General features: G+C 56.7%; 1 protein-coding gene across 1 annotated transcript in view; it reads right to left on the reverse strand.

Moving 5' to 3' along the window:
• Window positions 1-3,784: 3,784 nt before the first annotated feature.
• Window positions 3,785-21,926, reverse strand: part of HCN4 (hyperpolarization activated cyclic nucleotide gated potassium channel 4) — a 40,598-nt gene continuing 22,456 nt past the window's right edge. The window contains exons 2-8 of the mRNA XM_057723615.1: window positions 19,126-19,549; window positions 10,638-10,799; window positions 8,317-8,535; window positions 6,169-6,315; window positions 5,824-6,064; window positions 5,344-5,508; window positions 3,785-5,229 (exon numbers count right to left, since the gene is read on the reverse strand). Of these exons, the coding sequence (XP_057579598.1) occupies window positions 3,785-5,229; window positions 5,344-5,508; window positions 5,824-6,064; window positions 6,169-6,315; window positions 8,317-8,535; window positions 10,638-10,799; window positions 19,126-19,549 (2,803 nt within the window). The remainder of the gene's footprint in view (window positions 5,230-5,343; window positions 5,509-5,823; window positions 6,065-6,168; window positions 6,316-8,316; window positions 8,536-10,637; window positions 10,800-19,125; window positions 19,550-21,926) is intronic.

Below are 21,926 nucleotides of genomic sequence, written 5' to 3' on the forward strand. Positions count from 1 at the left end.
GGGTGGATCCAGCATAGGGTGGGTGGGGTGAGTATCCCAGATCTACCCTTTGTGCTTTGGCTGGGTGTGCAACTAATCCCTCCCACCCCCCAGCTGCTGTCTGCAAAGGCTTCCCCACAGCCCCAGAGGCCAGGCCTGCATCCAGCCCTGCCCTCCCTGCACGTCCCCGAGGACCTGCTGCTGCCTGGGCCGCAGGGGGCAGTTGTCATGGGGACGCAGGGCCTGATGAGCTGCCTCCTTAGCAACAGGACTCCCAGGCTGGTTACCATGGCAACAGCATCGCCTAAGCAATCAGTGATGGGGGTGGGACGGGTTCCCTGTCCTTTTCTGAGGACTTTCCCCTCTGGAGGGCAGGTAACACGGCAATCCTCGCACAGTGCCGGGAACCCTGGGGACTTCGCTTTTTCAGACACAGATTGCTGCCTCTCTCTCCTACACCGCGAAGTTCAACTCTGAGGGCCCTCGGGCACGCTCTGTGGCCAGGGTTGGGGGAGGCGGCCATCTGCAGGCTTCGCAGAGAGTCTGAGAGTCAGGTGTACCACCCCCTTACCGCAGTGGGGAGTGGGTGCCACACCTCCTAACAGTGAGGCCTCTCAGGTTCCCCAACCCCCACAAGAGCCCAGGGGCTTTGCCCCCTTCCTGGACGCTCTGAAAAACCACCTTTTGTCCTGGCCATGAAATTCTTCCCCCAGCTTGGTCACCTTTTGTCCCCCAGCCACCCTCCGTCTTCTGAGGGCCCATCCGATCAGGCTAAGATGGCATCTCCCTCTTCAGTATCCAACTGGAGCTCACATGCACACTTAATACCCTCCTCCTTCAGGGAGCACCAAGGCGTCCCAGGGACTCTGCAGCACCCACAGCTGGGATGGGAAGGACCTGAGGAGGGTCTTGCACCTCCACTAGCAGACAAAGGACACGTACTCCCTTTCTCATCCTCCTCCTTAATGACGCCTGCCAGCCCACACGGAGTGCACACTCCTGTCCAGAGCCAGGCCTCGCACGGCCTCGCAGCTTCACCCCCACTGCCCCTGGGGGCACTGGCTTGTGTACAGAAGCACCTCACGCTCTAGTGACCGTGTCCCACTGCCCTCCACAGCCTGGCTCCTGAGCCTCCAGAATTCCCCTCCTCCCAACCCCTGGCCCCTAGAAGGAGGCAGCATCTACTGGAATTCTTTTATTTAAATAAAATATACAACTCGGCACATTTACCGTTTTCGGTTTTAAAAGTGGAAGATTGGAAAATTGCTTGTGGGGGAACTGGGGATGGGATGGCCCACTGACCGGGCCTTGCTTTCCCAGTCTCTGGAGTGTCTGGGCTGAGTCAGAGCTTTTATAAAGTGTGTGTGTGTGTGTGTCTGTGTGTGTAAGAGGGTGGCGAGGCCAAGCCCTGATGGCAAGAGAGGGTCCTCACTACTCATGGCCCTGGACCCTCCACCCCACTCCTATTCCCTCTTCTCCCTCCCTGCCACCTCCAGGATTAGACTGAGTTTGGATCAAGTCCTGCTGCATTCCTTGTGGGTACAGAACTCAAGTTGAGGGTGCTGCCACTTCCGGCTCTGATAACTTCCTGGGCCCAAGGGGGCTTCTCCTGCCCAGTAGAGACCAAGGCTGGGTGACTCCTCATCTCTCCCTAAGATCCCAGGATACTTCACTCTCTTCTCTCCTAGATTATTGCCTCACACTCCCTGTGACCCATCTATGGAGAAATTTTGTCCACATCTCAGGACAAAACCTGATCCTGCCAACATTCTGGCTTAAGAGTATGGAGGAGGGTTCTGGATGGACAGAACGGTACGAGCCCTCCTCATTATTCAGGTCTTGGCAGCCTAACCTCCTCCCACCCTTTAGGCAGTGGGCAGACCACTGACCTCGGCTCTGGCAGGAGGTGTCTGAGCTGCTTTCACAATGGCCCCTCTAAACCATTCTGGACCTGCTTCTGGCTCCTAGTTGCCTTCAGAATCAAGGTCAGTCCCCTTAGCCTGTCTTCTAAGGCCTTCCCTCTAACCACCCAGCCTCTGGATCTCTTCCCAAAGCCCCTGACTGCACAACTCCACATCCACCTCAGCAATGTCCCCACTGTGCACGCCATCTGACCCCCTGCTCCCTCCTTCCCTCCCTTTAACTCTTCGCACACCTGGAGGCCTGGCTTAAGCCCACCACTGGCCACATACCTTCTTTAGGCCCTTAGAAAGGTCCAGCCACCTCCTGTGTCCTGAGATCGTAAGTCCTGGAGCCCGCAGCCAAAGCTCCCTGGGGCATTGTGCTGGGCACATGAGGAGGGGGCAGAAGAAACATGATTTACTGAGCACCTACTATGGTATGTGCCAGGCCCTGGGCTGGGCATTTCACATGTGCATTTCTCATCTGGTCCTCATAGGTCCTTACGAGGTGGTACCATAAGTGTTCCCACTTTACAAATGGGGTAACACACTTAGAAAGCTCAGATAACTTGCCCAAGGTCACACAGCTAAGTGGCAGGTGTGGGATTCAAACCCAGGTCTGATTACCTCCAAAATCTGGTCTCTTCCCTCTGCACCCTGAGTGGGGACTGTTGAATTCAGCCCCTAGCAACACCATTTTCTAATGAAAGGAACATCGGCTTTGGCCTCAGGTAGGCCTGGATTACAATCTCAGATCAGTCCCAGGTCTGCCACTTGCAGTTACGCGATTCTGGAACAATTACCAAAACTCGGTTTCTTCATCTGTGAAATGGGAAGAATCAAAGTAACTACACCTCCTGGCCTTTGTAAAACTGAAGAAGTTAATGCGTGTAAACTGCTAAACCAGTGCCTGGCACAGAGCAGACCCAATACATAGAAGCTTCCCTCACCTCCCACTGTACAGATGGGAAAACTGAGGGCCACAGATGTGATGGGATGTGCTTGAGGCCCTACAGGAAAGGAGCGGCGCGGCCTGGAGTCTTCTGCTTCCACGTGAGAGGTCGGGCTGGGACTGGATTTGAGACCAGAGATGGGGAGAGAGGGGGGTCTGCTGAGAGGCCCTGGAGTCCTCTTCCCTGAGGACTGGAGGGACTACTTCCCCCAGGCCCCGTGGTGCCCAGCCTGCAGGCCAAGGCGGGTTGCTGGATGTAGGGTGACCTGGGTGTCCTGGCAACATGGGGTTAAACTAGATTGCACACACATGTGCACACGTGTGAGTGACTATCTACATGGCTCTACAGAGCGCTACATAGCTATACATATACACATCTTACATACATATACATATCATATACATATCTTGCTAAGTTTGCAGTAGAAAAAAATGCAAGACTCTCGGGGCCCTGGCCAGTTTGTCCCAAGGACTCAGGTGACTGAGGATCCCCAGGAACAAACCCAAGGGCGGCCCTTCCTGGAGGAATGAGATGACCCCCCCACCCCCGCAGAGTGGGGCTCCAGGTTCACAGCTAAGGGCTTGGTGGTGGCTACTGCCCTAAAATGAATACAATGACAGGTCTGCTCTGGGAACCCGAACATGGGTCACCCCCACCCCTGCCACGCCCCAGAGACCCCACCTGCCTCTCTCTTTTGCATTTGGGCCCTGCCCGCTCCCCTCCCCCCTCCCTCCCTCTAGTGCTGAGTATTAAAATAGTCTATAAAAGCAAGTGACCAAAAATCTATAGCTCTAAGAATACCTGGTTGTTTTCTGCTGTCTTTTGTTTTTCTGGTGTGGGTTTTTTAACGATAATTATTATTGTTATTGGTATATCTCCTAATCACAGTTAAACCTGAAAGAAGAAAGAAGGGAGAAAAAAAAGAGGAGAGAAAGAGGGAGGGGCCGCAGCTCATAAATTGGACGGCAGTTTGGAGCGTACGGGCTCAGACCTGGCCCCAGGTTCCCTCTGGGGAGCAGCAGTCAGAGGGGGCCCCCCGGAAGAGGTGGCTCTTGCCCCAAATAAAGAAAGAGGGGGTGGCAAAGAACCTGAGGATGTCTTCCGAGGCAGAGTGACGTGCTGGCCAGGGACGGCACCATAGGGCCTCCCGGGGAGACCCAGGCCCCCGCTGCCTCCGCTGCCGCCCCCGCCTCTGGGAAAGAGCGGGAAGGCAGCCACGGACTCCCCGGAGGAGTGCGGGGAGGCTCTGCGCAGAGTCTGTGCCCCGTCCTGCGGCAGGGCCGGCTGAGAGGCTGAGATGAGCTTGAGGTCCTGGGTGAGGCGGCCTGGGGTGAGGGGTGGGGTGCCCCGGCGCTGGGGGACCTGGGGTGGCGGGGGGCTGGATGCCGGAGGCAGGAGCAAGGAGCCGTGGGAGCCGGAGGCCCGGGGCGGGGCACTTGGGAAAGTTCTCGGAGGGCCTGGGCTGTGGCCCGGGGGGCTGAGAGCTCCTCGGGGGGTAAAGGCCACAGGAGAAGCCCCCCCCGAGGCCCCTGCTGCAAAGGACAGCCGCTCAGGCTGCCGCGGGGGTGTCTCTGGCGTAGTCGGCGGGCCGGCGGCCAGCTCCCCGGGGGGCTGGCCCAGCTGCCCGGGGCTGGACGACGGGGACCGGGCCGACGGCGGCGGCGGCGGCGGCAGGCAGTGCTCGGCGAGTCCCAGGCCGCCCCGGGCCCCGGGCAGCGGGGGCGGCGGCGGGTTGGCCTGCGGGGAGCGGGCGCCCGGCTGCAGCGGGGTGAGCAGGGGCGAGTCGGACGAGGACAGGGAGCCCCCGAGCGCCCTGTGGAAGTGGCCGAACCCGGCCGGCGCGGCGGCGGCGGGCGTGGGCGCCGAGGAGGGGCCGGCGACCCCGGGCGGCGGGGAGGAGCCGGACGAGGGCAGGAGCGGGCTCAGGCCGGCGGGCGCGGAGAAGCCGGCCAGCTGCTGGATGTGGAAGGAGGAGGACGACGGCGTGTCCGCCTGCGACGGGCTGCTGGCGGGCGAGGCGGGGCCCAGCGCCGCCGGGATCAGCGACTGCAGCCGCTTCAGGTGCCGCGGCGTCTGCCCGGCCGCGAGGCCGCCGAGCCCTGGCCCCGGGGGCGGCCGGAAGACGGCGGCGGGCAGGCGCGGGTGGTGGGTGAGCGCGATGGCCACGGAGGTGGTGGCGGCGGCGGCCTGCAGCGGCGCCTGGATCAGCGGCGTCCAGATGACCGGCGTGGGGGTCGGCGTGGCCGCGGCGGCGGCCGCCTGGACGCGGTGCGCGCAGTGCGCCATCTCCCGGTCGTGCTGCACGATCTGCTGGATGATCTCGTTCTCCTGGTAGTTGAACACGCCCGAGTTGAGGTCGTGCTGGACTTTGTGGAGCAGGATGGAGTTCTTCTTGCCTGGGCCACAGAACCGGAGCGCGCGCTCAGGCCGGGCTGGGAGCAGAGGGAGCCCGCCCGGCCCGTGCTGCGGGGAAGCTGCGCTCCCGCCTCCCTCCTGCCGGGCCCCCTCACCGATGCGGTCCAGGCGGTCCAGCGCCACGGTCTCGAAGGCCCGCCGCATCATGGGGTACTCCTCCAGCACCTCGTTGAAGTTGTCCACGCTCAGCGAGTAGAGGCGGCAGTAGGTGTCAGCCCTCACGCTGGCTGTGCGCCGGCCCCGCGTCAGCAGGCAGATCTCTGCCAGGATGGCAGGAGTCAGGGGTGGTGGCCAGCCGACTCCAAGGAGCCCCGCTGCCCCACCTTGACCTGGGGCCCCGCTGTCTGGGACAGAACCTTGACAGGCTCACAAGGCCCCACCCCCAGGCTGTGACCTCATCGGATGCCAGCCCCCAACCAAATGGGTTGCAGACTATCTTTCCCATCCCTGGGACCACCCCTGTACCCGGCTCACAGACACCCACCTCCAGGCAGCAGCATGAGGGTCTGTGATGTCATCCTCGATGTCTCTCCAGCCCATTGCCCTGTCCCCCCAGGGCCCCTTGGCAGCCTCACCTCCGAAATAGGAGCCGTCTGCTAGCTTGGTCTCCTTGTTGCCCTTGGTAAGCACACTGACCACCCCGTGCTGGATGAAGTACATCTTCTTGCCGATGGTGCCTTCGCGGATGATGTAGTCTCCCGGCTGGAAGACCTCGAAGCGCAGCTTGGTCAGCATGGAGGTCACAAAGTTGGGGTCCGCGTTGGCAAACAGTGGCATGGAGGCCACCAGCTTTCGGCAGTTAAAGTTGATGATCTCCTGCTCCCCAGACAGGGTGGATTGAGAAAGGGAGGAGGAGGTGAGGGGAGCCACCCAGCAGGAAGACCTGGCTCCCCTCCCAGGCCAGCGGCCACAAAGCTCACCTCCCGCAGAGGCTCGCTCAGCTCGCCCAGGATGCTCTCCTCGTCAAACATCTTGCCCTGGTAGCGGTGCTCATAGTAGTCATGGATGCGCTGCCGGGTGTCGGGTGGGAGCTTGTGGAAGGACATGTACTGCTCCACCTGCTTGTACTGAGTCCCAGGAGAGAAGGAGAGGGTGTCACCTCCCAGCCAGCTGGCCCCACTGCCCCAGCTCGCACCTCCCGGTCTCGGCTGCTGGTGACCAGAGCTGGCACGGACCCTGTGGGCCTTTCGGGCCGACCTGTAAGACTGAGGCCCTGGGTGTGGGTGTGGCCCTGACTCCCGGCCGCTCGGGGTGGAGGAGGGCCACCATCAGTGTCCAGTCCTCACCGTGTTCAATACTATGGGGACAACGGGGACTGTCCAACACCCAGTTACAGGGGCCCCACTGACCAGGGGGTCAACAGAGTTTCCTCTAAATGGTGGTCTCTTCTGTGTTACACTGTGGACCAGAGAGGGCTCACCCACAGACTGTAGAAGGAACTGTTTCCCATCAGTTGTAACAAACTGGCAGAGGCAGCAGAACGGGCTGCAGTGGGTTAGAGGGATTGGAGGCTGAAGCCAGGATGCCTGACCCATCAGGTGGGGCGGGTGTCTAAACGTGGCCTTGGCTGAGGCTCAGCCTTTGGCTGAAGAGCAGCTCCAGCCCAGGGGAGGGGCTGGGTAGAGCAGGGACCTTAAATAGAGGTTTGGGGACAAGAGATTTGTGAACCTACGTGCCCGGGGCTTAACCAAATAAGAAATACTCCTGCCCACCCCTGGGGTTGTGTGTGGAGACTGGGGATCTTCAGGAGCATGGCTGGGACAGGAGACACCGTTAGGCAAGAACAGATTTTCCCCACACGGGGATGGAAGGGAAGTCCCTGTGCCCCAGGAAGAATCAAAAATAGGGGAGCCTATTGTCATATACTAGTGCTTCTAAGAGGTGGGGACACGGCACTGCTGCAGAGAGGTGACAGAAGGGCACTGAGGGCTGGGAGCTGAAGTCCTCTAACGTTCCTGCAGCTGCTGTGACCCAGGCGGGAGCCGAGCTGGCTGGGATGGAGGGGGAGGCGGAGGTGATGATGTGGGCAGCCGCTGACAGGCATCAAGAGGGGCTCCTGGTTTCCGGCCTGGGCCTGTGCGCCACTGTACCCACCACCAAGACAGGCAAGAGTGGAGCTGTGGAGTGAAGGCCGGGGACTGTTCTCATTTTGGACATGATGAGGCTGAGGCCCAGGGAGGCATCAAGTAGTCTGGGGCTGAGGAAAGAGGTGGCGGCTGATTATACTATTTGGGTCCCACTGCACTGAGATGGACACAGAGCATGAGGTGGAGGTGGGGGTGAGGGGGGAAAACAGCAGCCCCTAGGAAGATGGGAGAGAGAGAAACAGAGAGCTGGGCCCACGCCGCCAGGGGGCCCAACATGGGATGACTGAGAAGATGAGCCCGCCGAGGAGAGTGGGGAAGAGAGCTGAGAGCGCACGGTCACGGAAGCAAGTGTGAAGCCAAGGACAGAGTCATATCTGTCAGAGGCCAAGCAAGACAAGGACCCCAAAGGACCCACGGGCTTTAGCAACACGGAGGGCAGAGGTCACCGTAGACTCAGTGGGCCGAGAGAAGAAAGCCAGATCCAGCAGCCACAAACAACGAGAATTTTTTGGTTGGTTGGTTGGTTTTAGAAATTTGTCCATGAAAAAGACGCAGACAGCAGAAAAGCTAGTAGCCAAAGCCTGATGATGGTGGAAGGACAGACGTTTGTAAGAAGAGAGAGATGGAGCAAGTTTCAATGCTGATGGGAAGGCCCTCGGAGGTGGGGAGGTGAGAAGGGATTCTGGGCACGGGGTGGGGGGCCAGGAGGGAAAGGGGCCCTCAGTCAGGAGAGTCAGGCCCCCAATTACAGCAGGAGGAAAGCAGGGTACAGATAAAAAGACGTTTAGAGGTTTAAGGTCGGGGAGCTGCAGTAGTTCTTAGGTAGGAGGAGTCCCCCTCTCTGTCGCCCACACAGGGAGCCCCCATCACAGGGGGCTGGGCCCGGGGTGGCCGGTGGCTGCCGCCTGTGTCCCCCGTGTGAAGGCCCGACAGGCAGGTTCTCCTGAGAGAGCCAGGGTGGACCGCGGCGTTCCGCCCTACCTTCTCCTGGTACTGGCGCCGGGAGGAGTCCAGGGACTGGATGAGGGCGGTGGCGTGGCCGATGAACATGGCATAGCACGTGGCGCCCACGATCATGCTGAGCATGGTGAGCCAGACGTCCGACATGCCCACCGGGGCCTGCCGGCCGTACCCGATGCACAGCATGTGGCTCATGGCCTTGAAGAGGGCGTACGAGTACTGCTTTCCCCACGAGTTGTTCTGCGGACAGACGCACAGGTGGACAGATGCGGGGAGGGGTGGGATGGACTCAAGTCACGGGGAGGGCAGGGCCCCCTCACAGGCACCCAGAAAAGTCTCTGCAACCTCCCACCCCTCAGCCTAACCGAGCCCCAGGCTCCCAACCTGGCTGTTGGCTGGAAGCCTTGGGGGCGGGGCAGGGAGGCCCACACTGGCAGCCCATGGTGACCAAGCGAATCCCTCACTTAGGCCTTTCTCTGGTGATGCGGGTGGGGAGGGTGGGGCAGGGCTCAGACCAGAAGCCCCAACAAAGGGATGGGCTCCAGCCTAGCCCCCACCTGACCTCTCAGCCCTCCGGGGCAGCCTGGAGCCTCCCCAGCAGCCAGGGCTCCAGGCTGGGCCACCCTGCTGTCCGGCACTTGCTGAAGTAGCTCCATCCCCTCCACCAAACTACCGCCAATGAAGCCCATTTCCCCACTGACCTCAATTATAAAACCAGTTATGCTTCCCCTGGGGGGACAAGCTCGGGGCGGCTGAGCCAAAAATGCTGTCCTCGTTTTGGGTGAACAAAGTGAAAGAGCCGCCGAGCGAAGTCGCCTCCTATGTGCACCGAGCCTGCATCCATCCAGGGCTGGGGCCACGAGTTACCCTCCCCCACCCCGAAGGTGGACGATCTGAAAGGCACACGATGCTGGGGGCGGAGGAGGGAGAAAGGGAGCGAGGCTCCTGGCTATTTTTGTTTCCAAAGCCAGCCGGTGTCTCAAGGAAGGCTCAGTGTGGGAACACTGGACTCAGAAGGGCCATCTCCTGAATTTAGTGCATGTGTGGGCCTGTCACCCTCCCACAGAGGAAACTGCCCTAAATGAAGGGGCCACCGGATAAATCCACCTCCCCAGTGCTCTCTGCTCATGAGGCAGATGCATTAGCATTGATGTGGAAACCCATCCTGGTGCATGGCACCTAGAACCCTAAGCACTTCCGCAGTCACCAGGTTGTTCCTGGCACCTGGAGGAAGGCGCAGGAGCTGTGTGCCAAGTTCAAGGTCACTCAGACCATCCTGGACAGAGCTGAGCTAGTCTTGGGGCTCTCGGTCCAGACCAGGGTGGGAGGTCTGTGGGACTGATCTCCAGGAGTAGAGGGGGCCTGGGCTCCCCACCTCTGGACGGGGCTGGCCCCCAGCTGCCTCCAGCCAGGGCTTCCGGCTTTACTGCCGAGCCTCTGGGGACCGGGAAATTCAATCCATGTGGCCGATTCATTGACACTTAGCTCACCAAAAGGCTGTTTTGTAAAGGCCTGTTTGATGCTGAAAGATGCCTCAGGGTCTCTTTCACCTCTTTCAAAGCCGTTTTTTTTCTCCCCTGGGGCCCTGAGGATTCGCCTAGAGACCAAACCGAACTGACTGGGAGTGAGAGGAGGAGGCAGGGGTTCCCAGAGCCAGAGAAAGGCTCACACGTCCGGGGGCCCTTTCACCCTGCCTGGAGCTCGCCTTGTCCGTAGGAGGCCGGGGACCCTGCCCCATGGCGCCTCTCACCCACCCACAGGGTTGGAGGGGGAAGAAGGGGGTCAGGCTCCATCTACCCTGCCTTCCCCGCTCAGGACCGCACCTGCGACCAGGCTGTGTGTCTGTGGGGCAGGGGATGGAGTGGGGAGGAGAAGGGGGAGGGGCGGGGGGGACAGCCCAGCTCTGCTGCTGGAGCAGAAAGTGGCAGCTGCGTGTGATCTGGGAGTCCACGTGGACTGCCCACAGTGCCCCTCATAGGTTTCTCTTTCCTAGGGTTCGGCTGGCGTTTAATGGTGGGTCAGCCTCGGGGAGCAGGGAGCAGAGGTAGGCGGGCAGGAGCCACCAGCCCGGCGTTCCCACCCCTGATACCATCTGAGGAAGCCCTGGTCTTAGTCTCCCTGGGTGCGATCGGGGCGAAGAGCGAGGCTCCCGACTGCAGTGAAGGCTGGAAGGCGGCAGGGGCAGCGGCACAGAGCCGAGGGCGGCGCCGCAGCCCCGCACGCGGTAGAGGGTCCTACTTGCTGGGACCCAGGAGTTCCACCCCCGGGAGCTGCTCTGCGCAGGCGCACCTCCTCGGCCCCTCCCCCCACACCCGGGGGCGGGCGGCAGGCAGGGCGCTCACCACCATGTGGTTGATGGACACCCAGCAGTCGTCGGGGAAGTCCTGCAGCATGGGCACCAGGAACTGCAGGCAGCCGTCCCAGTGGCACAGCAGGAGCATCATGCCGATGAGGTTCACGATGCGCACCACGGCGCTGGCCAGGTCGTAGGTCATGTGGAAGATCTGCGGGCGGCGGGGGGATGGGCCGGGTGAGTGGGGGGCCGGCTCGCCCCCAGGGCGGACCCCACAGCCGTGCGCAGCCCCGCTGCTCTGCGCACACAGGGCAGCGCGCCCAGCCCGGGGCGGGTCCCGGCTGCAGCGAGGGTGGGGAGGTGTAAGGCCAGGCCCTGGGAGACGCAGCCTGCAGGCTGTGGGGCCCCAGAGGGACGCCGCCTGGGACCCGCGGGGAGTCCAGACGCCCAGGCCGGACACATGAAGGGAGGGCGGGGAGAGCCCCGGGCAGCCCGCAAGTGGGCAGAGAAGCTGCTTCCTCGGCTCCCCTGGGCCAGGAGGACAACGCGAAGAAGAGCCAGCCAGCCCACCTGAGGATCCTCAGGGGACCGTGGTCTGTGGTCACGCCAGGGACATGTGTTTCCCTAAATCTGTCACTAGATTCTCAGGACCCCCCAGGGGCTCTGCCTAAGGCAGCCATGGAACTGCAAGGGGAGCAGTATAGACACCTGGACTCCAAGTTCACACAGACCTTGATCCCAGGCCAACTCCTACCCAATTCCTAGCTGTGTGACCTTGAGAAAGCCCCCGAACCTCTCTGATCCTGTTTCCTCATCTGGAAAATGGCGATAAAATTTCTTACCTTGAATGGATTGTCAAGAGGATTAAATTCTACACATAAAGTGCTTAGTTCTGGGTATGGAAGTATTCAATAAATTGCAAACCATTATTAATTGAGAAGTTATTAATAATTAAACCTAACGATTAGTTAATATGTATGAGTAGTAATGTTCTCCTGTAAAGTTTAATAAAGTACAGCAACCTCAATCCCAGCCCACGGCCACCCATCCATCTCAACTCCTGTGGCTCCTAGTGAGAGGCTGAAGTGTGGCTGGGCAGGGTCAAGGGTGGGCACGTCCCAGCATCCCTGTCCCACCTCCCTTCTCCCAGAGCTGCCTCTTGGTCCAGTTTCAGCAGGGGTCACCATGGTGACAGGACAGTGAGGGAACAGAGATGGAAAGAAGTCTAGAGAGAGGTCTCTGGAAGTTCTGGCCTTGCCTCTGGCCTGGGAATCTTTGGGGGTGCCCCCACCCCTAGTTCTGGTCCCTCCGTATTATTCCCAGGTAGAGAGCCTTCCTGGAGAGGGGCTTTGGGCCAAAACTGAAGACGTGTCAAATGCCACTGAGACCTAGTTTAAGCCCATATCAGATGGGGGAATCTGAGACCCAAAGAAATAGACCCTAGATATTTCAACCCTTCTACTGGTTTTTTAGCAACAGCCCCGTAACTGGTGACAGGATATTCTGATACTTGAGACCTCAGTTTCCCCTTCTGAAATACGAGTTTAGCTTGGGTCTTGCTCTGGAAAAAGCGAAGATGAATGCTACTTGTCCATCACCCCCCAGCCTGTGCCCACCTGTGGCCCCCTTAGTAGCATGACTCTGGATGTACCAGCTGAAAGGATGAAAGAGACCTTGGTAAGTTTCATGGAGGTCGGCAGCTCTAGCTGTCCCATCACCCCCCTATGTCCCCAGCAACAGAGGGACAGTAACACCGCACCTGGGGGGGGAGGGGCACATGGTCCCACAGTCGTCATCTCATTCAAACTCACAACAACCCTTTGCTGAAGATGTTGTTCACATTTTACACCCAGGCTCAGAGAAGTAAAGGGACTTGCCCTGGGTCATGGTGGCAGCAGAAGAGGCAGACTGGAACCCAGGGCTGCCTACAAATTATTAGATTGGCCCAAGGCGGGAAGGGTGGTGTTCAGTAGCTTTGTTTTATAAATAAAACAACTCAAACCCAAAGTGGCCAAGTGATGTGCCTGGATCCACACAGCAAGCTGGACCCAGGGCCAGGTGGGACACCCTGGTGCAAGCCTGGTACACAGCGTAACACTATAGACAGAGCTGCGTGCCCGGCAGCCTAGCCCCACTGCAGCCCGGAAACCAGCATCCCATTGCCTAGCATGCCATTGCCCAGCTATGCTGACACATCTCTGTATAAGGAGCGGTGGGCACTAGAGACCAGGCTGGGCAGGCAGCGCGTGAGTACCAGCGCCCCAGCTGTGGCTCCAAGGGAAGATCCCACTTCTGCCTCTTCAGCACCTGCTTAGGTGAACACAATAGCTCTGTGACCTTGGGCCCACTAACCTTTCAAAGTCTTGGTTGACCAGGATGCCACCAGCTCCCCGACTCTGGCGGGGCTGGGGGGGGCAAGTGACACGGGACCACCTAGTCTCAGAGATGGCTGGCACCTGTCCTCACCTCCCACCACACCTCAGTGTCCCCTCAACTAACACAAAGCTAGACATCTGTCCCCATTTTTCAGGGTTGTTCAAGAAATTAAACTGGCTAAGAAAGTGCTCTTGGCCCTGAACACCTACATGGGGGGTGGGGGTGGGGGAATCATTATTGTTGAGTTCTTTCATCTCCCAGCTCCTGTGAACTGAGTGTTTATCTCCCCAAAATCCACGTGTTGAAGCCCCAACTCTCAACGTGATGGTATTAGGAGGTGGAGCCTCTGGGAGATGATTAGGTCATAAGTGTGGGGCCCCCATGAATGGAATTAGTGCTCTTAGAAGAGACACATGAGAGCTGACACGTGGCCATGTGAGGACACAGAAAGAGGACAGCCATCTACAAACCAGGAAGTGGGCCCTCACCAGAACCTGACCATGACAGCATTTTGATCTCATCCTTCTAGCCTCCAGAACTATGAGAAATAAATATTTGTTGTCTAAGCCCCCCATGCTGTAGTATCTTGTTCTAATAGCCCAAACCAGATATGACACTGAAGGAAGACTTGGACCACTTTTAGAAAGCATCCCAGACTCCACAGCCTGCAATGACGGCTCATTTCTATGTTTTACTCTGGGTCTTAAAGACCAGATCAAGGTTGGCACAGTTTAACGCAATGTGTTCTTTCCTTTTTCTATCATCGTTGTTTTTCCTTTCTTTGTAACTGATTTTCTTCCAAGATCAGGTCCTTGTCTAATTTTGCCTTTATCGTGATCTCAGCAACGAGTATGCAGAGCACGTGGTAGGGTCTCAGGAACTGAGAAGTGCTTAAGTGACGAAGGTGAAGGTGATGACAGTGATGGGGATGACGGTGATCAGAGCTGCCGCGCGTATACACAGTGGCATTCGAAAAAGGCCCAACTGTGGGCAGACACAGCCCACAGGGAACCTGCCTTTGCAGGAAGAAAAAAAGGTGCCTTTTCCTGCAGGTGACACAGACTCATGTATCCTCAGAGAGCGTGGTGGTGGCGGTGGTGTTGGCGTGCCTGGTGTTGGCTGAAGGATGCAGATGCTGGGGGTGTCCAGCAGGGGTGGGGTGGTGGGAGTTTTGGTGGTGGTGAGGGGGACTCAGGATGGCTCTCAGACACACAAAGCCAGGGGCACTGGCATGGCAAAGTCTGAGCTTTCTGCGAAGAGTTGGTGTGGGTACATCCATTCAGGCTAGGAGGGTACCCCAGATGGTGGACACTCACCCCACCCCCAACACTCTACAGCACCCAGGCGTGGTTGCTGAGAGCAAGGCTGGACGTTGCTGGGAGAGGTTGCTAAACACTTGTGTGTCCCCACTGTGGGCTGGGGCCACAGGCCACCCGCAAGTCAGCTGCAGTGCGCAAATATTTGTCTTGCTCTTTATACCTCATTAAAAGCCCCTTTTATGATGTTGGTTCTGACTTTGGGGGTTGAGTGTCTTCATCTCGAGGGCCCCACAAGGCTTGCCAGGCAGGCAGCCTGGGCAGCTCACTCTCTGTGCCCGGTGTGGCACTTGGGGAAAGCTCCTACTCCCATTCCCTTCTGTAGTTTCTGGACCAAAGGGCAAGGGCAGGGCGACATGTCTCCCACCGTCTCCCACCTTGGGCAAGTGCCTCCTCTGCTCTGAGCCTCAGCTTCCTCATCTACATAATGGGCCAATAACTGCCAGCTCCCAGGGCTGTCCTGGGCATCAGGAGAGGATGTCCACAGCTGGCACACAGGAGGTACTTAGCACATACTGGTTCCTTTCCTTCCATCTCTTACCCAGCCCTCAAAATAAAGAGCTGATTTCTCAGTCCTGGGGAGAGACCAGAAGCTGGAGTTTCTGCCAAGGCCTCTTCTTGGGGCCTTGTTGAATTCCCTCCCAGGACTTGTTTTCTCCTCAGGGAAGAAGAGCAAACTTCTTCCTCTGTCTCAGGAACAAGTGGCCACATTGAGAACAGCAATCCGGGGCCTGAATCGCTGGTGCGTGTGTATCCTGGGTACAAACTGGAGGGTCACACTAGGTCCCTTCCTGGGGCCCGTAGAGAGGACCAGCTCCAGCCCCCCAGGACCATGCCTCTGTGTCGTTCCAAACTCTTGATTCTGAGAGAGGTGGAAAAACTGAGACACAGGGAAAAGAGACGCATCAGGGGCTACACGGCCACCCTGGCCCGACCTCCGACCTCCAGCCCCTCCCACCACTCCAAGATGCTGCCGAGGGAAAGAAGAGGCTTCTGGGATGGGTCACTGGGGTGCTGGGCCCTGCAGGGGAACATCTGAAGGGGGGCAACCATGGTTTCTAACAATAGCCTCTGTGCCTATAACAAGCTCGCACCTCAGAGGGAGGGAAGAGGCTTGGCTGGGAGAAGCTTCGGAGGGAGGATGCTGACCTAGATCGCCCAGGATGAAGGCAGAGGCTGGCGTCCTCTGAGACAGTTGCCTGCACCTGCCGAGACCCTCCACCTACCCTGTCTCCCAAGAGCTGCCACTAATGTCCAGGAACTCTGGACTAGGAGGCTGGGCTGGGCTGAGCTGGGCTGGGGGAAGCAGCTGAAGGCTGAGGGTCAGGAATCCAACATCTCTGCAGCTTCACCAGGGCATCTTGCGCAAGCTTTTCCCTCCCAATGGGAGGACGCCTCCCCAGCCCTCACCCAGGGCCATGACTGTGTCCTCAGGATGACCAGCTAACAGGATCCTCACCTAGAGAGGCTGGAGTGGGGACTGAGGTCCAGCCTCCGAGAACATCAGAGCACATCTGACAGTCAGGGAAACTAAGGCCCAAAGAAGGGAAGAGATTCACATGAATTGCAGCTGGAGGAGGAGATAGAGCAGGGTCTTCTCTACGTAACACCTCCCTCCTGAGGACTCGTGCAGACCTGAGGCCTCAGAGGGTCTCCCTGCTGCTGCCTCCAGGCCAAGGTGAGGCTGCAAGAAGCCCCGGAGCTGGGGCAAGCTACTGAGGATCTGGAGACAGGGTTCCTGGGGCCAGCTGGGAAACCCCAATCCAATCCCAGGGGTCCAGTGGGAGCCCTTGGCTGGGCCGTGTGCCCGGAAGACACCAGCTCAAAGCAATTTCCTTCCCAGTGGTAGGCAAGATAAGGGTGTGTGTGTGTGGAGGGGGCGGGGCGTCATCCATCTGGCCTCCTAGGATCTCCCTACCCACCCACGAAATGAGGCAGTGGTGTCCAGTTCAGAGCCCTGCCCTGGGGCCTCTGTCCAGGGTCAGAGCCTGGCTGACCAGTTTTGGATAGCCCAGAGGGCAGCCATGCCACAGGGGCAGTGGAGACAGTATAAGGAGAGCTTAGCCCAGCCACTGGAAATTCTTCCAAATCTCCCCAATATACCATGGCCCCCAGGGCCCAAGCATAAGTGGGGAGCCAGGTTGGCCTCCAGGGGACTGGGGCCTGGAGACACGAACAGATGCCAGAGAAGGCAAAGAGCCACTACTCTGCTTTTAACTGTAGTCTGGCCGTAGGTCCAAGACACACAGCAGGTCGGGGGTTTCTTGGAGACTGAGGGAGCCAACGAGGTTCTGAATTTCCACTTGGGACAGAAACCAAGACACAAGCCCATCAGGGCACTCGAGGAAATACACCTCCATCTTCCCTCTGCAGCTACTCAGAGTGGTCCCAGCCACCACCACCCTCACCCCTACAGACACTGTCCCCTCTCAGCCCTGAGCTAGGACCCACATGCCAACCTCTCTCTGCACCTACATGTCCCCCAGGTTCCTCAAACCCAATCCGTCCCACAAAACTCACCCCACCCCTTGGCCCTCCACTGCCTGCCTCCCCAGTCTCAGCAGGGAGTCATCCCCAACAGACGGAGCAGTAACAGAAGCAGTCAGCCTCCTTTCAGGCCACCTGAGAAAGTGAGAAGGGCAGGGAACCGGGAGTCAGGAGGCCTGGGTCAAAATCCTACCACGGGGACAGATGACCCTTCCACCCTTGGTTTCCTCACCTCACAAATACGGATAATAAATCCTGCCCTGTTGACCTTGTCAGCCAGGTGTGAGGAACCAATGAAATCATGGGTAGAAAGCATTTGAGAAAAGTAAACACCTTGCAGAAGCATAGGGGGCTACTAAGATAATTGAGTGGGGAGAGGCATTTATTAAACAGTTCTCTGCACCCCGTTTCACACTAAGGATTTTACAAACATCATCTCTTTTAATCCTCACAACAATTCACTGAGGAAGGTACAAGTTATACCCACTTTGCAGATAAGAGACTGAGGCTCAGGGGCAAGGCAGTGTGGAGCTGGGATTTTAATTCAGGTCTCACATGTGTCATCCTAGCTCCTAAGCCTGCACGCATTCCGCCACACCGGCAGGGACTGCCACACTGCTGGAAGCCAAAAGCGCTAACTGGGACCTGATCCGGCTCCACCAGAGGTCTGTTGCATGCGTGACCTTGGACAAGTCATTGCTCCTCCCATCAGCAGAAATAATGCAAATTTTCCAAACCAAAGAGAATTTATGCCATGGAGTGATTCTGCCAGGCTGGTGTAGGCACTTCTGCAGCACAGGTGTTCGTGACACCTCTGACCTCAACCTGCCAGTGCCCCGACTCTCAGCCATGGGTGCTGTTGCCCAGGACCCAGGCTGCTGCTGCGGTGGGGTTGGGGCTTTGTGCCCTGAATCTGGGAACTTCTCTCCAATCACATAGAGGTTCCAGAGACCAGGACACTAGCAGTGAGCCGTGGCAAGACATGTACCTCTGCAGAAGCTTCCCCAGGCCACAGCCCACTCCGGACCCCAAGGTGGACAGTCTCACAGAACACATCTCCCCCGACCCTGGTACTTCTGGGCTGGCCTGCCTGTTGCTGCCTCCAAAAGGTGGTACTTGGGTGGCAGCAGAAGGTCTCACGAGATCACCTGCTTTTTTTCAAACCCAGCCTGTAGTCCTCTCTTTCTCCCATAGATGGTTGCATTCAGACCACAGATGAGTTGGGTTTGTTCAGAATGGTGTTGGCCACCTAGTTCTTTTACAATGTCTTATTTAGTTTCTGCAGTCAGTTCTCTACCCAGGGCCCCTAGGATCCCTTTACAGTTTGTGCTCACACAACTCCAGGAAAGCGCCAGGCTTGCACTCCCTACAGCCAGCACCTGCAGCTCTTTGTCGGAGGCCTGGCTGCAGGAAACCACTTTGCCTGCTAGCACCGAGGGCTGGAAGTGCCCTGAGCCAGTGACTGACAGGTGAGAGGCTATAAAAGCCCAACTCCTTTGCCCTGATTGGGACAACTCCCAGGTGTGGTGTACACCTTCCTGGGGCTCTCCACAGGATTTGCTTGGTGTCACCCTTGTTTGGCTTCTTTTCTTCCTTCCTTTCTTTCTTATTTCTTTCCTTCCTTGTCCCTTTTCCCCAAACCCTTACCAGATTTTCCTGGAAACACTTTGTCTCCCATCAAGAAAAAAAAAATCACTTTCATACAAATCCTCATCTCAGGGTCTGCGCCAGAAGAACCCAACCCAGTTGCTGACAAAATCTGCACAAAAATCCATATTTCTGCTTCTCATGAAAAATCTGTAGATCTAGCAACCCTGCACCATTCCCACTTGGCCACAGTGGCTACAGGTGAGTGTCTGATACAGATGGAAGATATGTTCTCCAGTTTTCCCCAGTCCACCATACTCCCTACTGTCCTCCAAATGGCCCTTTTCACTCATTCATATTCTCTGCCTGGCCCCCACAGGCTTATGAGTTTGCAACCCCCACAGTACAGTACAGTGATTAACAATGCAGGCTCTGGAGTCCAGGCCCACCAATTAATAATTCTGTGACATTATATAAATCCCTTCATCTTTCTCTATTTCCTCATGTAAAAAATGAGTACTTATATGTAGCTATATGGTACCCTCTATGCTTGTTAGAGACTTCAATGGGATATTTCCTGTATAGCGATTTGTGTAATATCTAGCACATGATAAGCAGTCAAGAAATTACTAACATTTTTCCTCTTGGAGGAGGTGTACCTGCTACAATCCAATAGCCCACATCCAACTATCTGAGGTTACCCGCTGGCCCGTCACTCCCCTGGGAGGGAAGATACCTCTTCCCTGAAGAGGTTTGGGTCTGAACACTCACCTCTTCCCACTGATGAATATATCGGATGAGGCGGGAGAGACGCAAGAGGCGCAGGAGGCTGAGGATCTTGGTGAAGCGGACAATGCGCAGGGCCCGGGCAGTCTTGTAGACCTCCGAGTCGATGCGTGTCTCCACAATGAGGAAGATGTAGTCCACAGGGATGGAGGAGATGAAATCCACCACAAACCAGCTTTTGAGGTACTTCATCTTAATCCGCTGCGGGTCCAGAATGATCTCTGTGTTGTCCTCCACCACGATCCCTGTGCGGAAGTTGAGGACCAAGTCGATGAGGAAGAATGTGTCCGACACCACATTGAAGACAATCCATGGTGTGGTGTTCTCATCCTTGAAGAAGGTGATGCCCACGGGAATGATGATCAGGTTTCCCACCATCAGCAGCAGCATGGTCAGGTCCCAGTAAAATCTGCCCAGAGACACACATGTCAGTCATAGGAGGAGAGAGAGAATGAATTACAGACTAAAAGAAAGCTCAGGGAGAACAAAGGTGGGAGAGAGAAGTCTTGAGAGGTTCCGAGACCCTGCACGAGATAGGCACAGGGGTACCAGGGCAAGATGTAGGGACTGGCACAGAAAGAGGCTCTTCTTTAGTCATCCTTAGGGATGCCTTCTGCTTGCCTCTCTGTGAGCTCCCCGATGACAAGCCTCCTACTCCAATCCCCGTGCCCCAGTGAGAGGCTGAAAAGCACACTAAATCACGACATCCAGAGAGAGGCGAGGGGCTGTTTTAGCAGCAGAAGGAGTTCACCCCACACCACCCCAGGCTTAGACCAGGCTGCTCCATCCTCCCTGAGGGTCAGCTGCGGCCTGAAACAGGTTGGCAGGCAGACACGCTACAGACCATGACCAGAGAACAGGGGAGGTCCAGACACACAGCAGGAGCCTGGGAGCCTGCAGGCGTGGGATCCAGTCCCAAATCTGTCACTGATAGGCAGGTGCTCCCCCTACTCTGGGCCTCAGTTTCCCCACTTTGCAATGAGGAGCAGGGACTCCACACTCAGTAAATCTGTAATTCTGATCTGGTCTTCTCCCACACTGGCTCTCGGGGGGGGGTCTCCCTTTAGTCTATCCCCTATAGTCAGAAAGTGTCTGAACATCTCTCTCCCCCAGAGGTTTGCTTCTAACACAGTGGTGGGGAAGGTCAGTGATATCTTCAAATGCAGACAGTGTTTTTTTCTAAATATATTTCAACAATTTTTTTTTTTATTGGCTGTGTTGGGTCTTTTTTGCTGTGTGGGGGCTTTCTTTTTAGTTGTGGTTAGTGAGGGCTACTGTTTCTTGTGGTGCACGGGCTCCTCATTGCCGTGGCTTCTCTTGTTGCAGAGCATGGGCTCTAGGCGCATGGGCTTCAGTAGTTGTAGCACATGGGCTCAATAGTTGTGGCTTATGGGCTCTAAAGCACAGGCTCAATAGTTGTGGCACACAGGCTTAGTTGCTCCACAGCATGTGGGATCTTCCTGGAGCAGGGATCAAACCTGTGTCCCCTGCATTGGCAGGTGGATTCTCAACCACTGCGCCACCTAGGAAACCCTATTTCAACAATTTTACTTTATTTTTTTCCAACAAGTTTACATTTAGCAAAGTAGATATTTTTGATGTTCAAATACACATTTAAATAAACACTGAATAAATCAATATATTAGTCACAATAAAATATTGCAAATATTTTCTCATTTTTTTCTTAAAAAGTTTCCTTTAAACATTCTTTGGTAGAAGGCACATACATTATTTCAGTTAATTAAAAGTTGCTGTGATAAATTTTTTTTTTAAGTTTGTATTGGAGTATAGTTGATTTACAATGCTATGTTAAGTTTAAGGTATACAGCAAATGACCGGCAGTGTTAACAGGGGGACTTCAGGCACCAGTGAGGTACCACTCAATGCAATGGAATGAGACCAGCAGGGGTTTTCAGCATCACTTCTCCTAAGGCCTCAAAGCAACTGCTAATACTTCCTGGGGAAGGTGGCGAGGGACCCTCAGGGGGAAGCCTCTGAGAGGTTAAGCAATAAAAGTAAAAGCCAACTCACAGGTCTCCTATCTGGCCCAGCAGGGGCCCCTCTGGAGTGTGCACAGGTAGGCATAGACCCTATGTCTAGAAGGCATCACCAGGGACACTGCCCAAGAACCAGCCACCCTGGGGCTGGCCCTAAAAGTGAAAAGTTGCACTGCAGAGCTGTTTCTCTCTGCTAGTCATTTAGACAGTTACACAGGACAGATAAAGGTATTATGTTGGGCAGAAATAAGCATGTCTTCTCCCAAGAGAAATAACCTTTCAGCCATCTTTAATTCCCTACTACAAGGAAGCAGGGGTAAGGGAGAGGGAGACAAAAAGACACACTTTTCTCAAGTCTTCAATGGATCTCACTGCAAAACCAAAGTGCCCCTGCCTGAATAGTTCCAAGTTTGAAAAAAATTACTTCACAGCAAACTGCTTTCTTTGTCAGGCTCAAAATGGCACTATGAGTCAAGGGGAGGGCAGAGCCTGCTTCAGTGAGGGTGGGCGAGACAGCTGTCCCACATCACACAGCTCAGGGAAGTGTGGCTTCTGGAAAGGCAGCTTCCGGCAGCTCCTCTGAAAGCCAAGTTCTTCAGGGCATCAAGAGGGGACTTTAAGTCAGAGCCTCACTGGGCTAAGGCTTTTCATTCTACGTCTGGTGCCAAGAGGTCAACTTTAGCTCCTTCCCTGCCCCACAGCCCACCACCCCTTCGTCAGCCCCACTCCCCCCACGCCATCTGGGAGAACCCACCCCAGCCTTCACACCCACGACACAGAACACAGCAC

Source organism: Hippopotamus amphibius, chromosome 2 (assembly GCF_030028045.1).
Source record: "Hippopotamus amphibius kiboko isolate mHipAmp2 chromosome 2, mHipAmp2.hap2, whole genome shotgun sequence".
NCBI classification, from domain to species: domain Eukaryota; kingdom Metazoa; phylum Chordata; class Mammalia; order Artiodactyla; family Hippopotamidae; genus Hippopotamus; species Hippopotamus amphibius.